Source organism: Alosa sapidissima, chromosome 11 (assembly GCF_018492685.1).
Source record: "Alosa sapidissima isolate fAloSap1 chromosome 11, fAloSap1.pri, whole genome shotgun sequence".
Classification (NCBI taxonomy): domain Eukaryota; kingdom Metazoa; phylum Chordata; class Actinopteri; order Clupeiformes; family Clupeidae; genus Alosa; species Alosa sapidissima.
This window is the reverse complement of record NC_055967.1, coordinates 30,191,384-30,206,188: the sequence shown is the minus strand read 5'-3', so window position 1 is coordinate 30,206,188 and position 14,805 is coordinate 30,191,384. Positions and strand designations below refer to the sequence as shown.

The window sequence follows — 14,805 nt, the reverse complement described above, 5'->3', positions numbered from 1 at the left end:
GATTTATATCTGTAGTGCACCTGTCTTGTTGACCAACTGGATTCTTCTGCATGGAAATGACATCAGCACGAGACAATAAGATAGAGATACACATATTAAACTAAAGAAAGATATATGAAATAAATAACTATTTCTGTGTTTTCTCAGTCAAATAAGATGTTGCATAAAATAAATATTGACTTGAGCATGAATAATTAAGGGCTTCACTGTATATCCTTTATATTAGACACTATGGGTAAAGCCAAGGAAATAGAGCAGGAAGGGTGAAAGGGTCCTGGCTGAAGGAACGTTGACAAGCCACCATCACCTCATTTAGCAACTGTGTGTATAACTAACTGCGTCACTGTAATCTTAACCACTGTTTTTAATATCAGTGACCCACAAACTCATTCACTGTATGATGTGTTACTGTATCAAAATGTATTACCCAAGCCCTTTAGCACAATAACAGTGAATCAGAGGGGGGACAGAGTCTGGCTATCTGTGGTGAGAGGAATGTGTTGTCTTCTCTCTCTCTCTCTCTCTCTCTCTCTCTCTCTCACACCCCCCCCCCCCCTCTCTCAGAATCATGTAAGCTGCCTCCTGTCTTGCATCCTGGCCACAGTGAGTGTCCTGCTCCTTGGCCAAACACCGGAGAGAGGTTGCCAAAAATGATGAGTGTGTTTTTCTAGGACAAATTTGTGTGTGGAATATGCAATCATATCATGTAGCCAATAGAATAGAAAGCAATCCATGTAATTATCTAAACAATCTATATCCTTGTCCAAAACAGTGGGGTTTTAAAGTGTCACTGAGGGAGTCCTAGATAGTGTGGTGTGGGTTCAGATACATCACCTTTTTGTATTATTATTAGGCCACCATCTCAATGATTAGTTTTGAAAACATCTACTCATTCACTGCATAGGCTGCAACTGCATTCACTGCTTATTACACGTGTAGTACAGAAAACAAAATAAAATGCTGGCAATGTCAGTGCTTACATTTGATCTCTAGCGGTAGGTTTAGGACCTCTGCCAATAGGCGGCGCTGAATGCACCATCAGAGAGCAGGTCCAATCTGAAATCCCCAAGGTCTACAGATCATGTCACTATTATGACATTATTTATCAATTCACAAATCCATACATAAAAAAAAAAACTAACAAAAACAAGATAAAATGGATAAGGATAGGATAATCCTTCTGAGACCTAATTAAAATGCCAAATCAATTGGAAGTATTACCGGTGTAATCGGGGTGAAGATGAGTGGTTATGTCAAAAACTCTTAGCAAATGTAGGCTACGTCACTTGAGCTAGCTGTTTAAGCCAGGAGAGACCCTTGTCAATGATGGTCTACATTGTCTACCTTGGCTGTTCATTTCTGTCTTCGTGGCAGCCATTTAGAAGCCATAAGCCATTAGACTTTCCTAACAATATCTTATAGGGAGGCAGGTCAAATCAACAAAGGCAATATAGAGGACCACAGAATAAAACACACGACGAGAAATCCCTCAATTGGGGCGTGTGAACGGAACGACAACATAGCCTACTAATCGATGCAATCGTCATCGTGCTTCTCCCAATGGTGATTTGTTGCGCTGCTTGCGGCTGGAGCTCGGCTAGCGGTTGGATGGAGGGACTGCCTATTACGACTCCTCCCAAGTTCGGTTGCTCAGCAGCGTCATGGATGCTTCTCAATTGATGTGCGAGCAGTGCAGGCGGGACAGGTTGCCGGGCTGGAGCGAGGATATTTACTGGGGGAGTGAAATTCGTCTGCATAGCTTGACAATGTGCCCATGGACATAAGACACTCGCACAAAATTCGATGATTCTTTACACAGGTGCGGAGGCGCCCCGTATTTTGAGCCGAGCGCACAGATGGACACCTAACACAGAGCTAGCAATGCTGTAGCATTCAGCGGTCCATTTGATTGTTATTGTCGCGGGATCTGGTGGCACATTTCCACGGAAGAAGGGGCTCCGTTTCAGTGTTTTCAAAATAACACAATCTACAAATTATCTCGCAAATTGCGACAGTTTAGAAGGTGCGCAAGGACTTCGACGGGATCTTTCGAGTCGTGGGCATTACGCGTCTATACACAGTGTTCTCACCTCGCAACCTGAACGCTGGAAAACAGTGAACTCGTGTTTCGCGGTTTAAGGGTTCGTTATTCTTCGATGTAGGGACGTCAAAGGAAATAGCTTCTGACAGGACGGAGTGAGTAAAAAAGAACGTCTTGTGCTGAAGCTATAGATCAGAGAGAGTTAACTGACCATTGGAATTCTAGGTCCTATATTTGAAAGACATGGACGTGGTGTCAGTCGTCTTTCACCAGTTCAAGTTAAATAAACAATTTGCATTTCAGAAAAAAGGATTTTACTTTTAGACCGTTATAACATTGTTTTACAATCAGACCAGTTTTAACTGCCTGTGCTAATTTAGTTGAACATGATAAGAATTAGTTCAAGTGATTTATATTATATAATCTAGTCTATTTCTCACATGTTAATTAAACTAATGTAACGTAGCCTATTAACTCCGCTGAGGACGTATAGGTTGGCCACGCATAACCTTTTTGCAACACCTTTTTGACTGTGCAGTGCAGAAAATAACATTACCTACAGATAGGCTAAGTGATTTCTGTAGAGTGGTGTTGTATGGGCTATGGGTTAGCGTACTGCCAATTTATGATTAAGATATATTGAGAAATTCAGAACTTTGCTTGTCCTGAGATGTAAAGAGGTGGACTGTCCTTTTCGTCTCACAAACTATCCTGCTTGAAGTTCCACGTCTGATTATATGTGCGCGGCGTAAAATCCCCGGGGATGATCTCTCTCTGAAGTGGCTGTTACAGTAATCAGCGCCTTGGTGTTAGCGAGGCCAGGGAGAGAGGGATTTCACGAGATTAACGGCGGACTGCTATTTTCTTCATCCACACACTGGCGGCGGCATAAGGAACCTCTCGACTTGATCCGGCGCCCAGCAGCCACAATCTCTGACATTGATCGGCATCTGGAAGTTGGCTTTGAGCATTAACGACGGACATCTGTTAGTTTTATATCGACAAGTGCACTTGCTGGAGAACATAAAGACGATGCTATAAAAAACTATCAGCGCAACTATCTGATTCTACTCAGCTGGCTATCCAGAGAGCTATAGCCTATGTTTAGTCTCTGCCAAGAAATGTGGTAGCTACTGCTGAGTAAAACTGAGCTATCCCGCACTATCAGACTTCCAGACTCATAGTGTAAGCAACTGCCTGCACGCTGACCTGCGTCTTCTGATGTCTAGGTGAACACCTGTCCCGATCCATTCACGGTTCTACAGCGAATGAGGATGCTGCGAGGATGCTGCGCTTCCCGGTGAAGAAAATACGGAAGCAGTTCAAGCTCCTTCTACTCCTGGTCCTGCTAACCTTCGCCATTTGGTTTACATACCTTCATATCAATCAAGGGAAAGCCATTAAGCTCCATTTTAATTATGGTAAAGGTAAGCACGACTTTTAAAAATCTCCTTCGTGTAGCCTATCTAAAAAGTAACACATATTTTTGTACTTCTGAGGATATAATACGGACACATTTTGCCCACAAACATGCAATTGAGATGTTAATGGAAGATGTGTATCAGCTTTTGGTAGCATACATTATTGGGAGAAAACAAGGTCAGAGTGCAGATGTTACGGCCCTTCACGGAAATGTAATTTAGGTCACAGACACTTGCCACGACTAATGTGTTGTCGCAAGTGACAAGTTGTATAGCTTACAATCTTAAACACCCTAAAAACCCTATATGGGATATGCACTAGCTTACTTGAGTGCTTTAGTTGTATCAAAACGTAAGATACAATGTAGCCTATGCCAGTTTTAATGTCCTAAGGAGCAATTTTGTGTGTCACTCTGCTCGGCTTCCACCTTTTTCCTAAAAACGGCAGCCTGTGTGCAGTGGCTGCACAAAATAAGGAGGGAAGGAATGTCGGTGAGCACACGTTTTGGTACAACAAAAGCACTTCTTCAGGTGCTTCTTGACAGCGATGTCGACAACGAACAGAAAACTGGTTTGCCGACAAGTAAGCTAGTGCACAGAGCCCACACACACCTTTAATCCTCCTGTTGTGTTCGCGGTCAAATGTGACCGATTTGCAATTAATTTCTTTCAAAAATATTGTTAACTTATTCTGACTACCATCATCTGAACACACAAAACAAATGTTTGTAATTTTTTATAACAATTTGAGTGTTTTATTTAACGTTAGAACACCCATGTGTATTTCCGGTCAAAAATGACTGGCCATTAGAAATGAATGGGTGAGATAATGGTCAGTGTATAAAATTGAGTCCAGGCACAAACTTATTGATCAGATGGACTGTATGTGCTTCTGTACATTAAAACACACACACAAACACACCCTCACTCCCCCTCTTTGCTTCTTTACCAGCCAACACTGGAACCTTTTCCCAATAGAATCTTCCCCTTTCTGACTTGCATGAGCTCAGGTCAGTGAGGCCTGCAGGCCATACATGGCAAATGGAAGTACAAAACTGGTTATATCCAATAGAACACAAGTTGGTACAAAGGTCTATCACAACATTAGATAATAATATGTGTGCTACTATGGATTTATAACAAGTTATAATGCAGCGGTCATTTTTGACCGGGAACACAAAACTAGTAAACATAAAACGAACATGACAGGAGGGGTGACTTTAATGAGCTTGGCCCCAGAAACTGGACTGGCATTCTGGATATCAATAGGCCTTTTGCGTATGCCTATTAACAGTTATTAACAATGATAAAACTGCCAATATGGAAGAGAATTGGCAGGTATGAGGCTACGGACAGTATAACTAACAGGATACCACGGATTTGCTAAGTGGTTTTGGTGACATAAGAGTGAAGTTATTAAATACATTTCCAAAAATAATAAGAATCCACAAAATTATGCAAAAGCCTGTGTCCCACAAACTAAGGGTTGTAGGAAAATAGGAAAACATAAAAGTGTGAAGTGATTTGGGTGATGTGTGTTGTGTAAAATTGAAGTTTTTGAATAATATTTGAGTGTGTCTTTTCGTTTTGCATTTGGTAGAAGGTCCCTTCACACTCTCAGAGCTAGAGGCCATTTTATCTGTCCAGTGAGAGAATGACCCTTATTGATGTAAATTAAGTTGTAGCTCATTGTCTATATTACAGCGGTTGGAAAGAGCTGTTTCGCATATGACCTACTGAACTTCAAATCTGTGAATATACATTACTGTAGCAGTAGGCATACAGTAGGCCTCTCTCTTGTTCTGCTGCCTGAGAGCTAGTTTTTCTCAGTCCAATTCTTCACCCTATCTGTACGGCCCATATCCTGCATCAGACAAATGCTCCATCATGCTTTGTCTCTGTCTCTTCACACTCTGGGGTGTGATCAGTCACTGCTGGAGCTTACAGCATTGGACACTGGGCAGAGAGAGAAATAGATAGCATGGCAGGTGATGGTATGTGACAAGGTCACTCCTTTGTTGGACACTTGCAGGGATGGAGAGAGAGAGAAGCTTGTCAGTTAATTTGCTTCCAAGGCATATCAGTGCTGAACATCACCTTGATAAACTACATAAACAGGCAACATCTTTTAAACTGAAGAGCACATAGCCTCCCAAATGACATAAACATCAGTAATTGTTTTTCAATGTATTGGTTTGCGTGTATGTGCACACACATGAGTGTGTATGTTTGTGTATGTGTGTCTGTGTCTGTGTGTGTGTGTGTGTGTGTGTGTGTGTGTGTGTGTGTGTGTGTGTGTGTGTGTGTGTGTGTGTGTGTGTCTGCGTGCGTGTGTTTGAGTTTTTCATCCTTGAATTCATATTTTCCCCCTACAACACAACACAGACCCTCAATATAATGAGATGTTTTTGTCAAAGCGGTAAATGAAGGAGGCTCAGCCAGCCCAAGGACCTCTCCTTGACCCAGCAGCCGCACACACACAATAGGTTCGCTCTAAGCCAGACTAACCCCTATCTGGTGAAGTGGCCCTCTTGAATGCCTGCACGAGCGGCCCGGTCCAGTCTGGCCCCATAATGTCCTTCTCCTGGCCCTAATCATGGGTGATGAGGACCTCCGAACGCCCACTGCAGCCGCAGTAGTGGCCCCGTGGAGGATAAAAAAGCAATTTCATCCAGAGTTGCTGGCGCTGCTCCTAGACCCTTACTTGGCCTGCGGAACTCTTTGACTCACTCAGGTGGGATGTTTGTTGTGCCTCTGTGCACAGTTGTAGACAAGATGTATGTTAGTCATCAACGTAGAGGGGGAAAAAAAAAATACTTTCATGTCTAGAATGAATGTGGAATCAGCTAAACAACCTTGGCCTCTTTTAATCCGAAGATAGTGGAACATATCTGCTATACAAAAACAAAATGTTTGGGAATAGTATTTTGTATATTCTAGGTGTAATTAAATAGCTATTGATGTTATTTAACAAACATCATTCTATTGGGTTCTGTTGTTCTTTATTCAGAACTAGTCTGTTGTTGCTCTGTTAAGAATCAGGTCGAGGTTGATGTTTTCCTCCAGATATGCTGTCAAAGTATAACTACTGTATAAGGCGGCAGGTTCCATCCTGCTGGAAACCCCAAGCGATCACATTTATTTGAACAAAACCAACACAGGAAACGCACAGCACGCTGTTCTATAAGATCCTGTTGTGCACAAGCTTGTGGCATAACACTGCACAGCACACAGCAAGGGATAAAGCCTTCATCACAGAGAGATGCTGGGTCCATACTCAGGCTGTGGAGGGTATGGTTGGGCTTCTCTCCCTCTCAGTAGGGTGACAGTGGTCTCTGGTGTGTGTGTGTGTGTGTGTGTGTGTGTGCGTGTGCGTATACTGTGTACACATTCCCCCTGGAGAGAGTCTTAGCCCCGACGGGCACCCAAGGAAGGCCTGGAAACCGTGTGATGTTTCTTGATGAACTGTAATTGTTGCCACTCGTCTTTGTCAACAAGCATGGCGCTGTGGCGTTTTTCCTGGGAAGGGGCCGGCCACAGGCGATCGATCAGCTGAAATTCACCGTGTGGTTTTAAAGGGCGCACTGACACTGGGAATAATGACTGTGTGGCTAAGGCATGTTGGGCCTTCTTTTTCTTGTGCTGGTTGTTGATCTATATTGTTCAATTCCGTTTCTGTCAGAAATGCAGTCTACCCTTTACGGAGTCACCTAAAGAATGAGAGCAGGAACAGTTCTGTAGTCGAACTGAGTTGCCTACGGAGAGTGGCATTTAGTTTAAAGCTCTACAGAGCTCGCTCGCTCGCGGATGGATGAATGCACTTGTATTTGACCAGCGCAGCACGAGTAATGCCCAAGAGCCCCCAGACACACTGAGGTACATGCTTCCTTTATGCATGTTTTTCCACTGAGTGCTTTTTAGACTAGCGTGACATGCTTTTATCCCCTAAGAAATGAGGTTTGGGTGGGGTGGTGGCGGAGGTGGGGGCGGGGGGGGGGGGGGGGGGGGGGCGCGGGACACACACACACACACACACACACACACACTCACAAACACAGAGGCTAATCAAGATAGGTGGCAGCAGTGTAGCCCGGCTGTCAAAGGCTACATTTATTTGGGTCCGGGAGCTGAACACAAAGGTTGCCCTGTTCCAAATCAGGATATTTACTGTGGTGGGAGAGACTGCAGCCATGCAGACAGAGACGTGGAGGAGAGAAAGGGGAGGAGGGGCTGCTTGCTGGTGAATATGATTTTCCGATAAGTTCTTTTAAAAGACAAGGGAGAGATAGAAAGAAAGAAAACACGGAGAAGAGGAAAAAGAGCAAGAGAGAAACACTCAGGAGAGAGAGGAAAAAAAGATGGAGGAGAGAGAGGGCAGTGGGAGTTGAAAGAACAAGCACAAAACCCTGGTCAAGGGGGGCGTCTGATGGCCGGGTCAGAGAGGGGAAGCTGTGGTGAGGGGAAAGGTTAGCTGATACGGCTTTACAGAGAGGTGGGCCATGTCCGTTGTCTGAATGGACGCAGCCACCGTGCAGCGGGTGACTCCTGACAGCAGGGCCCAGTGTGAGAGTCTGAATGTGGAATGGGAGAAGAGCCACAGCCATCTCCATGCCCCCGCTGCGCCCAAGCTCTCAGACACTAGACTCCAGTCCCCGGGAAAGTTTTGTTATGCAGGCAGCACCACGCTCACAAAGGCCCCGTGTCTTGTGTAATTGGATTAAGAAAGTCTTTGGGAAAGATTAATTTTATGTGCTGCACCCCCCCCCCCCTCCCCCACCCCACCCGATCCCTGCCAAAAATGCTGCACAGTGCACCCCCACGATATTGGAAACTATTTTTTTCGGTACCTTTGAGCAAAACACAGTTTAATTTCATGGCCCTGCTGAAGCTAGTGTTTGGACAATCTGAGAGTTGCGTGTGATTTCATCAGAGAGTGTCTGGTGAAGCAGAACCTGTGTGTGGAGAGGACGGGACCCGAGATTGCCTTCATTAACAACTGAAATGGAATCCGAGCTGGGTCTTATCCGAAGGACATAATGAGCTCAGAATTCTGATTCTGATGATGGGGCTGTGTGTGTGTGATTGAAAGAGAGAGATAGAGAGAGACAGAGAGAGAGTGTGTGTGAGAGAGAGAGAAAATATGTGTGTGTGTGTATTGTTTCAACTGACAAAATTGTACCAGAGTACTCTATTAAGTAAGTAATGGCTGATTATTCCTCATCGGATCATTTGGTTTGCCTGGGCGTCAAGCTGAGGATTTGAAAAGAACTTTTTGTTCCCCCATCGGTCCCCCAAGGCTGGTTGCCTTTTAAATACCTCATTTAGGTAGACTGAATGTGATTGCCGGCAAAATGACTGACAGATTAAAGTCTGGGATGAACAGTGATTCCATTATTCCATTTATTCCATTACACTGATGAAGTGTGTGTAGTGGCCCTGTTCTGCGCCCAGGAGGGCGTGTGTGTGCGTGTGTGTGTGTGTGTGCGTGTGTGTGTGTGTGTGTGTGTGTGTGTGTGTGTGTGTGTGGATGTGGAACTGTGTTCTGATAGGGTTGGGTGCTGAGCCTGGTGCCCGGCGGAGGTGAGAGGAGAGGCCATGAGAAAGCCCAGAGTCTTTTAACCCCGAGGTTAATGAAATTTGTGTTTGCCTGTAACAAGCCACCTTCAAGGCACCGACTCACTGCCATGCAAATGAGTGTGCTGGCAGACAGCCAGTGCTTATTCTACAGAGGGAGGGAGAAAGAGAGAGAGAGAGAGAGAGAGAGAGAGAGAGAGTTCTCTGTGACGGCTGCCAGGATCTTCTCACCTGGCCCGCTCCTCACTGTGCCCGCTCCTCGCTGTGGTAGCTAAATGCAAAGGGAAGATGGTGAAGGATTGCAGTGTCTGCTCTCTGGCAGCCGCTGTATAGCAGACCGCTGGGCCAAGAGAGGATGGCAGCATGCACAAACACACACACACACACACACATGCACACACAAACACACACACACGCACACACATGCACACACACAAACACACACGCGCGCACACACAAACACACACACACACACACACACACACACACACACACACACACACACACACACACACACACGTACACACACACACACACACACACACACACATACACACACACACACACAAACACACATATAAACACACACACACACACACACTCACACACACACACACACACACACACACACACACACACACACACCACGGGAAGCGGATGGCAGGGGAAGCGATCTGGCATCTGTCCATGGCTGATAATTCTGCAAACCCCAAACGCCTTTCACTAGACACTGACACACTCAGATAAAACAGTAGCTGTCACAGAGTTAAATTAAAGCCCAGTGTTAAATAACTGCACTACAGCTGTGCAATGGGAACTGGAGACCCACCCCATCCGCACCCCCCACCCCCACTCCTACCCCACCCCATCCCCACCCCCACCCCCACCCCTTTGCTCCAGCCGTGGCTGTCTGTGTGGCGGTTTACATTTCTCTTCAGTCGACTAGCGGTGGAGCCGCACTGCATTGAAGTGGGTGTCTGTTTCCAGCAAGTCGCCCGGCGAAGACAGATTTCGATCAGTCGCCAAAGGAGGCACGGTAAAGCAGCGCGGTCCTTCCGTCTGATCTCTGAGAAGTGGTCCCAGCACACTTGCGCAGGGTCACCTTCCTGTCACGCTGCGCTGTGCTGCACTGTGCTCTGCTAGCTTTCGCCAATCTCAGTATATTCCTAGAATTGCCCAAACGCCCACACACACACACACACACACACACACACACACACACACACACACACACACACACACACACACACACACAGATAAGCAGATAAGCACAGGCACACACAAACAATAATTCATTAGCCCAAACACACAGCTGCCAATTCTCTTACCTTCTCTACCAAAATCTCTTATCATCGGTTGAAAACTGCTTACTATTCATTTGGTAAAAAGACACAACCTCCCCCCCAAGAACCCCCCCCCCCCACACACACACACACACACCCACACACACACACACACACACCCATCTCTCTCAAAGAAAATACAACCGTTGGTTTCGTGTAGACGTAGCCTCAATTGACTGTGATTAGACCTGTCAATCACCCGAGCAAGGCAGAATGAGGTTAGAGTTGGCAAAGTCTGTGGTTCCCCAGCTGTCACCATGCAGGGCAGACTGACTTCCTCTGGCAGTGGGGGGGGGGGGGGGACACCAGCACTGCTTTGGTTTCTGAGAATGGCACCACAAAGCCAACAGCACGCCTGTCACCTCAACCTGGGCACACAGAGAGGTTGACCCGCCCCTGCCGCCTCCTCTCCGCCTCATCTCCAAAGAAGAAAGAGACATCAGAAAAGACCTCAAGAGGAGGCCCTGTTTGCCTGTAGAGCCAGGGCTCGTATTTGCCTAAGGCCTCCACCTGGCAGTATTTCTGTTCCAACCACTGCCCTTTAAGGTTTTTCCCAAAGAGGGGAGAATCTGAGGAAGAATCATGTCTTTCTTTTAGTGACCACCTCTTTTTTTCTCACATAGTTTGACTGACATAGTTTGTCTTTCTCACATAGTTTGACTGACATAGTTTGTCTTTCTCACATAGTTTGACTGACATAGTTTGTCTTTCTCACATAGTTTGTCACATAGGTCTTGGTTCTTTTTACTCTGCTTCTGTGTCAGTCTAGAGCTGAATGGCGTCGTGGATAATCTGGAAGGTGGACTTATACTTCAAACTCTTGTGCATGGATCCAGGGACTCTAGCAGTACCGAGACAGCAGGGAGTGGGGATGTTTGACTTCTTTGTGTTGCTCCCTTTTTAAAAAGTCTCTGTGCTCCTTTTTGTGCTTGATGAAAGTGAAACTTTTTTCCAAGCACCAGCTAATTGCTTTAAGCCCTGGCATTGTTTGGAAGTTGGTCTTTTCAGTGTTCAAATTTTAAATTGAAAAGTTGTTTTTTTGGAGAAATTGAAATTTCTTTGTAGCAGCACGGCTTTTGAACTTTGTGCTTTCCCCCTTTAGACGACAACAAAGTCATCTGAAATTGCCATTCTCTCTGTCTCTCTGTGTCTCTCCAGAAAACACACAGTGCCTCCGCGTGTCAGCGTTAAATGGGAGTGTGAGTCAGACTCGCTGTGCTCTTCACTGAGGGGAAGCTGGCTATTGTGTTAAAGTTTCGCGCTTCAGAGTTCAGGCGAATGCAGGCACTGTCTGAACTCTCAGGCGTTTTACACTCTCAGGTTCCTCTTGACTAAATGCATTCTGTGGACTGCTCTCAGTTACACTTATCTCCCTTTCGCCAAATGTAAGCACAGAAGTCTGAGTGTGTGTCATTGTGCACACAGCTGTATTTAAGGTGGCCCACGTTTGCCTTCCTATTTCGTGTGTGTGTGTGTGTGTGTTTGTGTGTGTGTGTGTGTGTGTTTGTATGTGTGTGTGTGTGTGTGTGTATATGTGTGTGTGTGTGTGTGTGTGTTTGTGTGTCTGTGTCTGCCTGTTTGTGTGTGAGTAGGAGTGTGTGGGAATGTGTGACTGTGCTGTTTGCTGGGGCTGCTTGACTGACAGCCTCTTCCCTTAATCAGCCATGGCCGAGCCTCTGGTGTGATCCCTCCCTGGGGACCCTGCTGTGCTGTGCTGTGCAGTTCCCCCCAGTCTGTGTAGTCCACCGCCCCCAGAGTCAGGTCACCTGCTCTGGCTAACCTCCTGCCACACACACACACACACACACACACACACTGATCACTGTGGCTCTCTGCAAAGCAGTGTAGACATTGATGCTCACTAAGACTGGAGGCAAGTGGACAAGGCTTCCTGTGTCTCTGCCCTTTCATCTAGTTCACTAGTCTCAGTTCAGTTCAGTTCAGTCTTCTTAGCTCTGATGCAGTGAACCCTACGAGCACCCCCTAAGTGGGGATGCTACACAATTGGATTTCATGGAGGCAAGCCCACCCACTCTTCTGTAGTGGTGAATGTGAGCCCTAGGATGCAATTGGTTTTGTAGGGTTGCTTACTTTCCCTCACGGGATCAAAAGAGTATATATATTTACTTCTTCGGCAGTCAAAACCAAGCTAATTGCATTAGTAGGATAATTGAAATAAAATAAATTTCACAGTCACTTTCCGCGAATGGCATTTGTCATCTGTATAGTCAATGAACAGACACCCCCACTATCTTGTGGGGGTGTCTGTTTGGGACAACGAAGGAAATGATTTGATCAAACGTGAAACAGGAAGTGTTATGACTCAGACTGAATGTATGCATTGCCGCATGTGTCAGCTGGAAGGAAATCACGCTACAACTATGAATATGCATGACTCATATTTTCAGAACCATATGAATAGATTCAGCAACACTGGCTAAAAGTGCTAGTCTGTGATATTCTCTCTTTGCAACTGCTTTTTGTCACAGTCACCAGTCAAAAATCAAAGGACCAGTCCTCAAAATAATTTGGTACTAAACTAGATGTACGGCATGGCGGTACAAAACATTCTGCTCAGTCCTGCACATTCTCTCCACAAAATAAATCATGTTTGTTAATTTGTCTCCATCTCCTACTCTTGCAACTCATGCTATGTGTATGTAAGTGAGTGTGTGCGCATGTGTGTGTGTTTGCTTCTGTGTGCATGTGTGTTTCTCTGTGTGTGTGTGTGTGTGTGTGTGTGTGTGTGTGTGTGTTTGATCTTGCAAAGATCATGGACAGAACTTGGCACATGATGAAAGCTAATTGGTCAGATGCATTTGACCATACTGTATGTTTGGTGATCAACCTATACAGTATGTCTGTTGTGTTAATGCCGTGTTGATGAATAACTCAGATAGCTGTGAGAAGAAGTTATCTTGTCTTCATATCACCCTAAAATACATTTTATGACATACAAAGTGAGTTATCTGAGAACATACATAAAAAACAGCATTAAAAACAATGAAAGGCTGCGTTATACAGCTTGAAATAGGCCAGGGGTGACTAGTAGTAGGTTTTATTCTGACAAAAGTGTGTGATTAAGACAACAAAGTGTGAGCCAAGGTGTTGCGTTCATCCAGTGGGGACGGGCTGAGTTGAAAGGTGGTAAGTATCATGTTTCTCCTGTAATCAATTCAGGGTTTTTATATAGCCTGCAACATAGCACCTTCCTCAAGTTTTCCAAAGGGTCCCATGTCACCACAGGAAAGATGATCCACAGGAAATTCGACAGAGAGAACATCTCTACCGCACCCTGTACACACACACACACACACACACACACACACACACACTCCCAGACAGATGCACATTGTGCAAATCAGCTGTCAGATTTCCATTTCATTTCTGCCTCGTCGGATTTGCAGATTCACCTGCATCAGCAGATAGATATGCAGCAACTCCATTATCGCCCTGTCAAACATTTGCGGGCGCTCAGAGGGAAAAAAAAAAAATGAACAAAAAAAAAATAATTTTTGATAGCGTCTTTTCCTTCCAGAACAGCTCTGATTGGTGGTGCAGAGCACAAAAGCTTGTTCGCACCATATGGTGAATGTTAGATTTGTCGGGAAGAGAAATTAGTCACCGGACCCCTCTCTGGGCTTCTGTCCTTGGCTCTGTACTAAGTGTCATCTACAGAAGCCGTCTTTATTCGGTTGGACATGTGTGTCATCGACGCAGTTGACTGTGTTGTAGAAGCAGTATTTCTCGGTGAAGTTCTGCAGGTAGGTCTGCTGAGGCAGTGCCATGAAGAACACTCTGTGGTCTTATCGAAGTGCACTTTTATGAGGGGAAAAAGGCAGTTAGTTGGCCAGGCTAGTTGCTCCAACTCACTGTGGTGGTTTCGGCTCAGTGGTTAAACAGTCTCCACATCCTGCGTTAAAGAGGTCTACTGGCTTCCTGTCTTTATTTGTCTGTCTCACGTGTCTCTCACGTGCATCTCTTTCTCTCATTTGTCTCTTTTCTGTCTCTTTTGCCTCTCTCTGTTGCAATTGTGATTGATATTATTCTCATCCACATGTTGTTCTGTTTGTCCCACACATGCACGTCTCTCTCACGCTCTTTTTCTTCCTATTTCTCATCCACGCTCTCTCTGTCTCACACAGACACACAGACGCACACTGACACAGACACACACTGACACAGACACACACTGACACAGACACACACACACACACACACAGACACACACACACACACACACAGGCAGGGCTGTGCTGTGTTGAAATAGAATTGGCTGGGTTGGGCTAAACTTGGCTGTGTTGGGTTAGGCTATGGTATGCAGGCTCGGGCTGGACATGGTTACAGTAAGTAAGGTTGAGCTGTGCGTAAGGTTTGGCTATAATGTGCTGTGCTCTGCTGTGTTGTGTTTGGCTATAATGTGCAG

At 45.5% G+C, this 14,805-nt stretch overlaps 1 protein-coding gene across 1 annotated transcript in view; it reads left to right on the top strand.

Moving 5' to 3' along the window:
- The first annotated feature begins 1,674 nt into the window (after positions 1-1,674).
- Positions 1,675-14,805, top strand: part of b4galnt4a (beta-1,4-N-acetyl-galactosaminyl transferase 4a) — a 150,933-nt gene continuing 137,802 nt past the window's right edge. Inside the window, exon 1 of the mRNA XM_042110023.1 lies at positions 1,675-3,468. Within this exon, the coding sequence (XP_041965957.1) occupies positions 3,327-3,468 (142 nt within the window). The 5' untranslated portion in view covers positions 1,675-3,326. The remainder of the gene's footprint in view (positions 3,469-14,805) is intronic.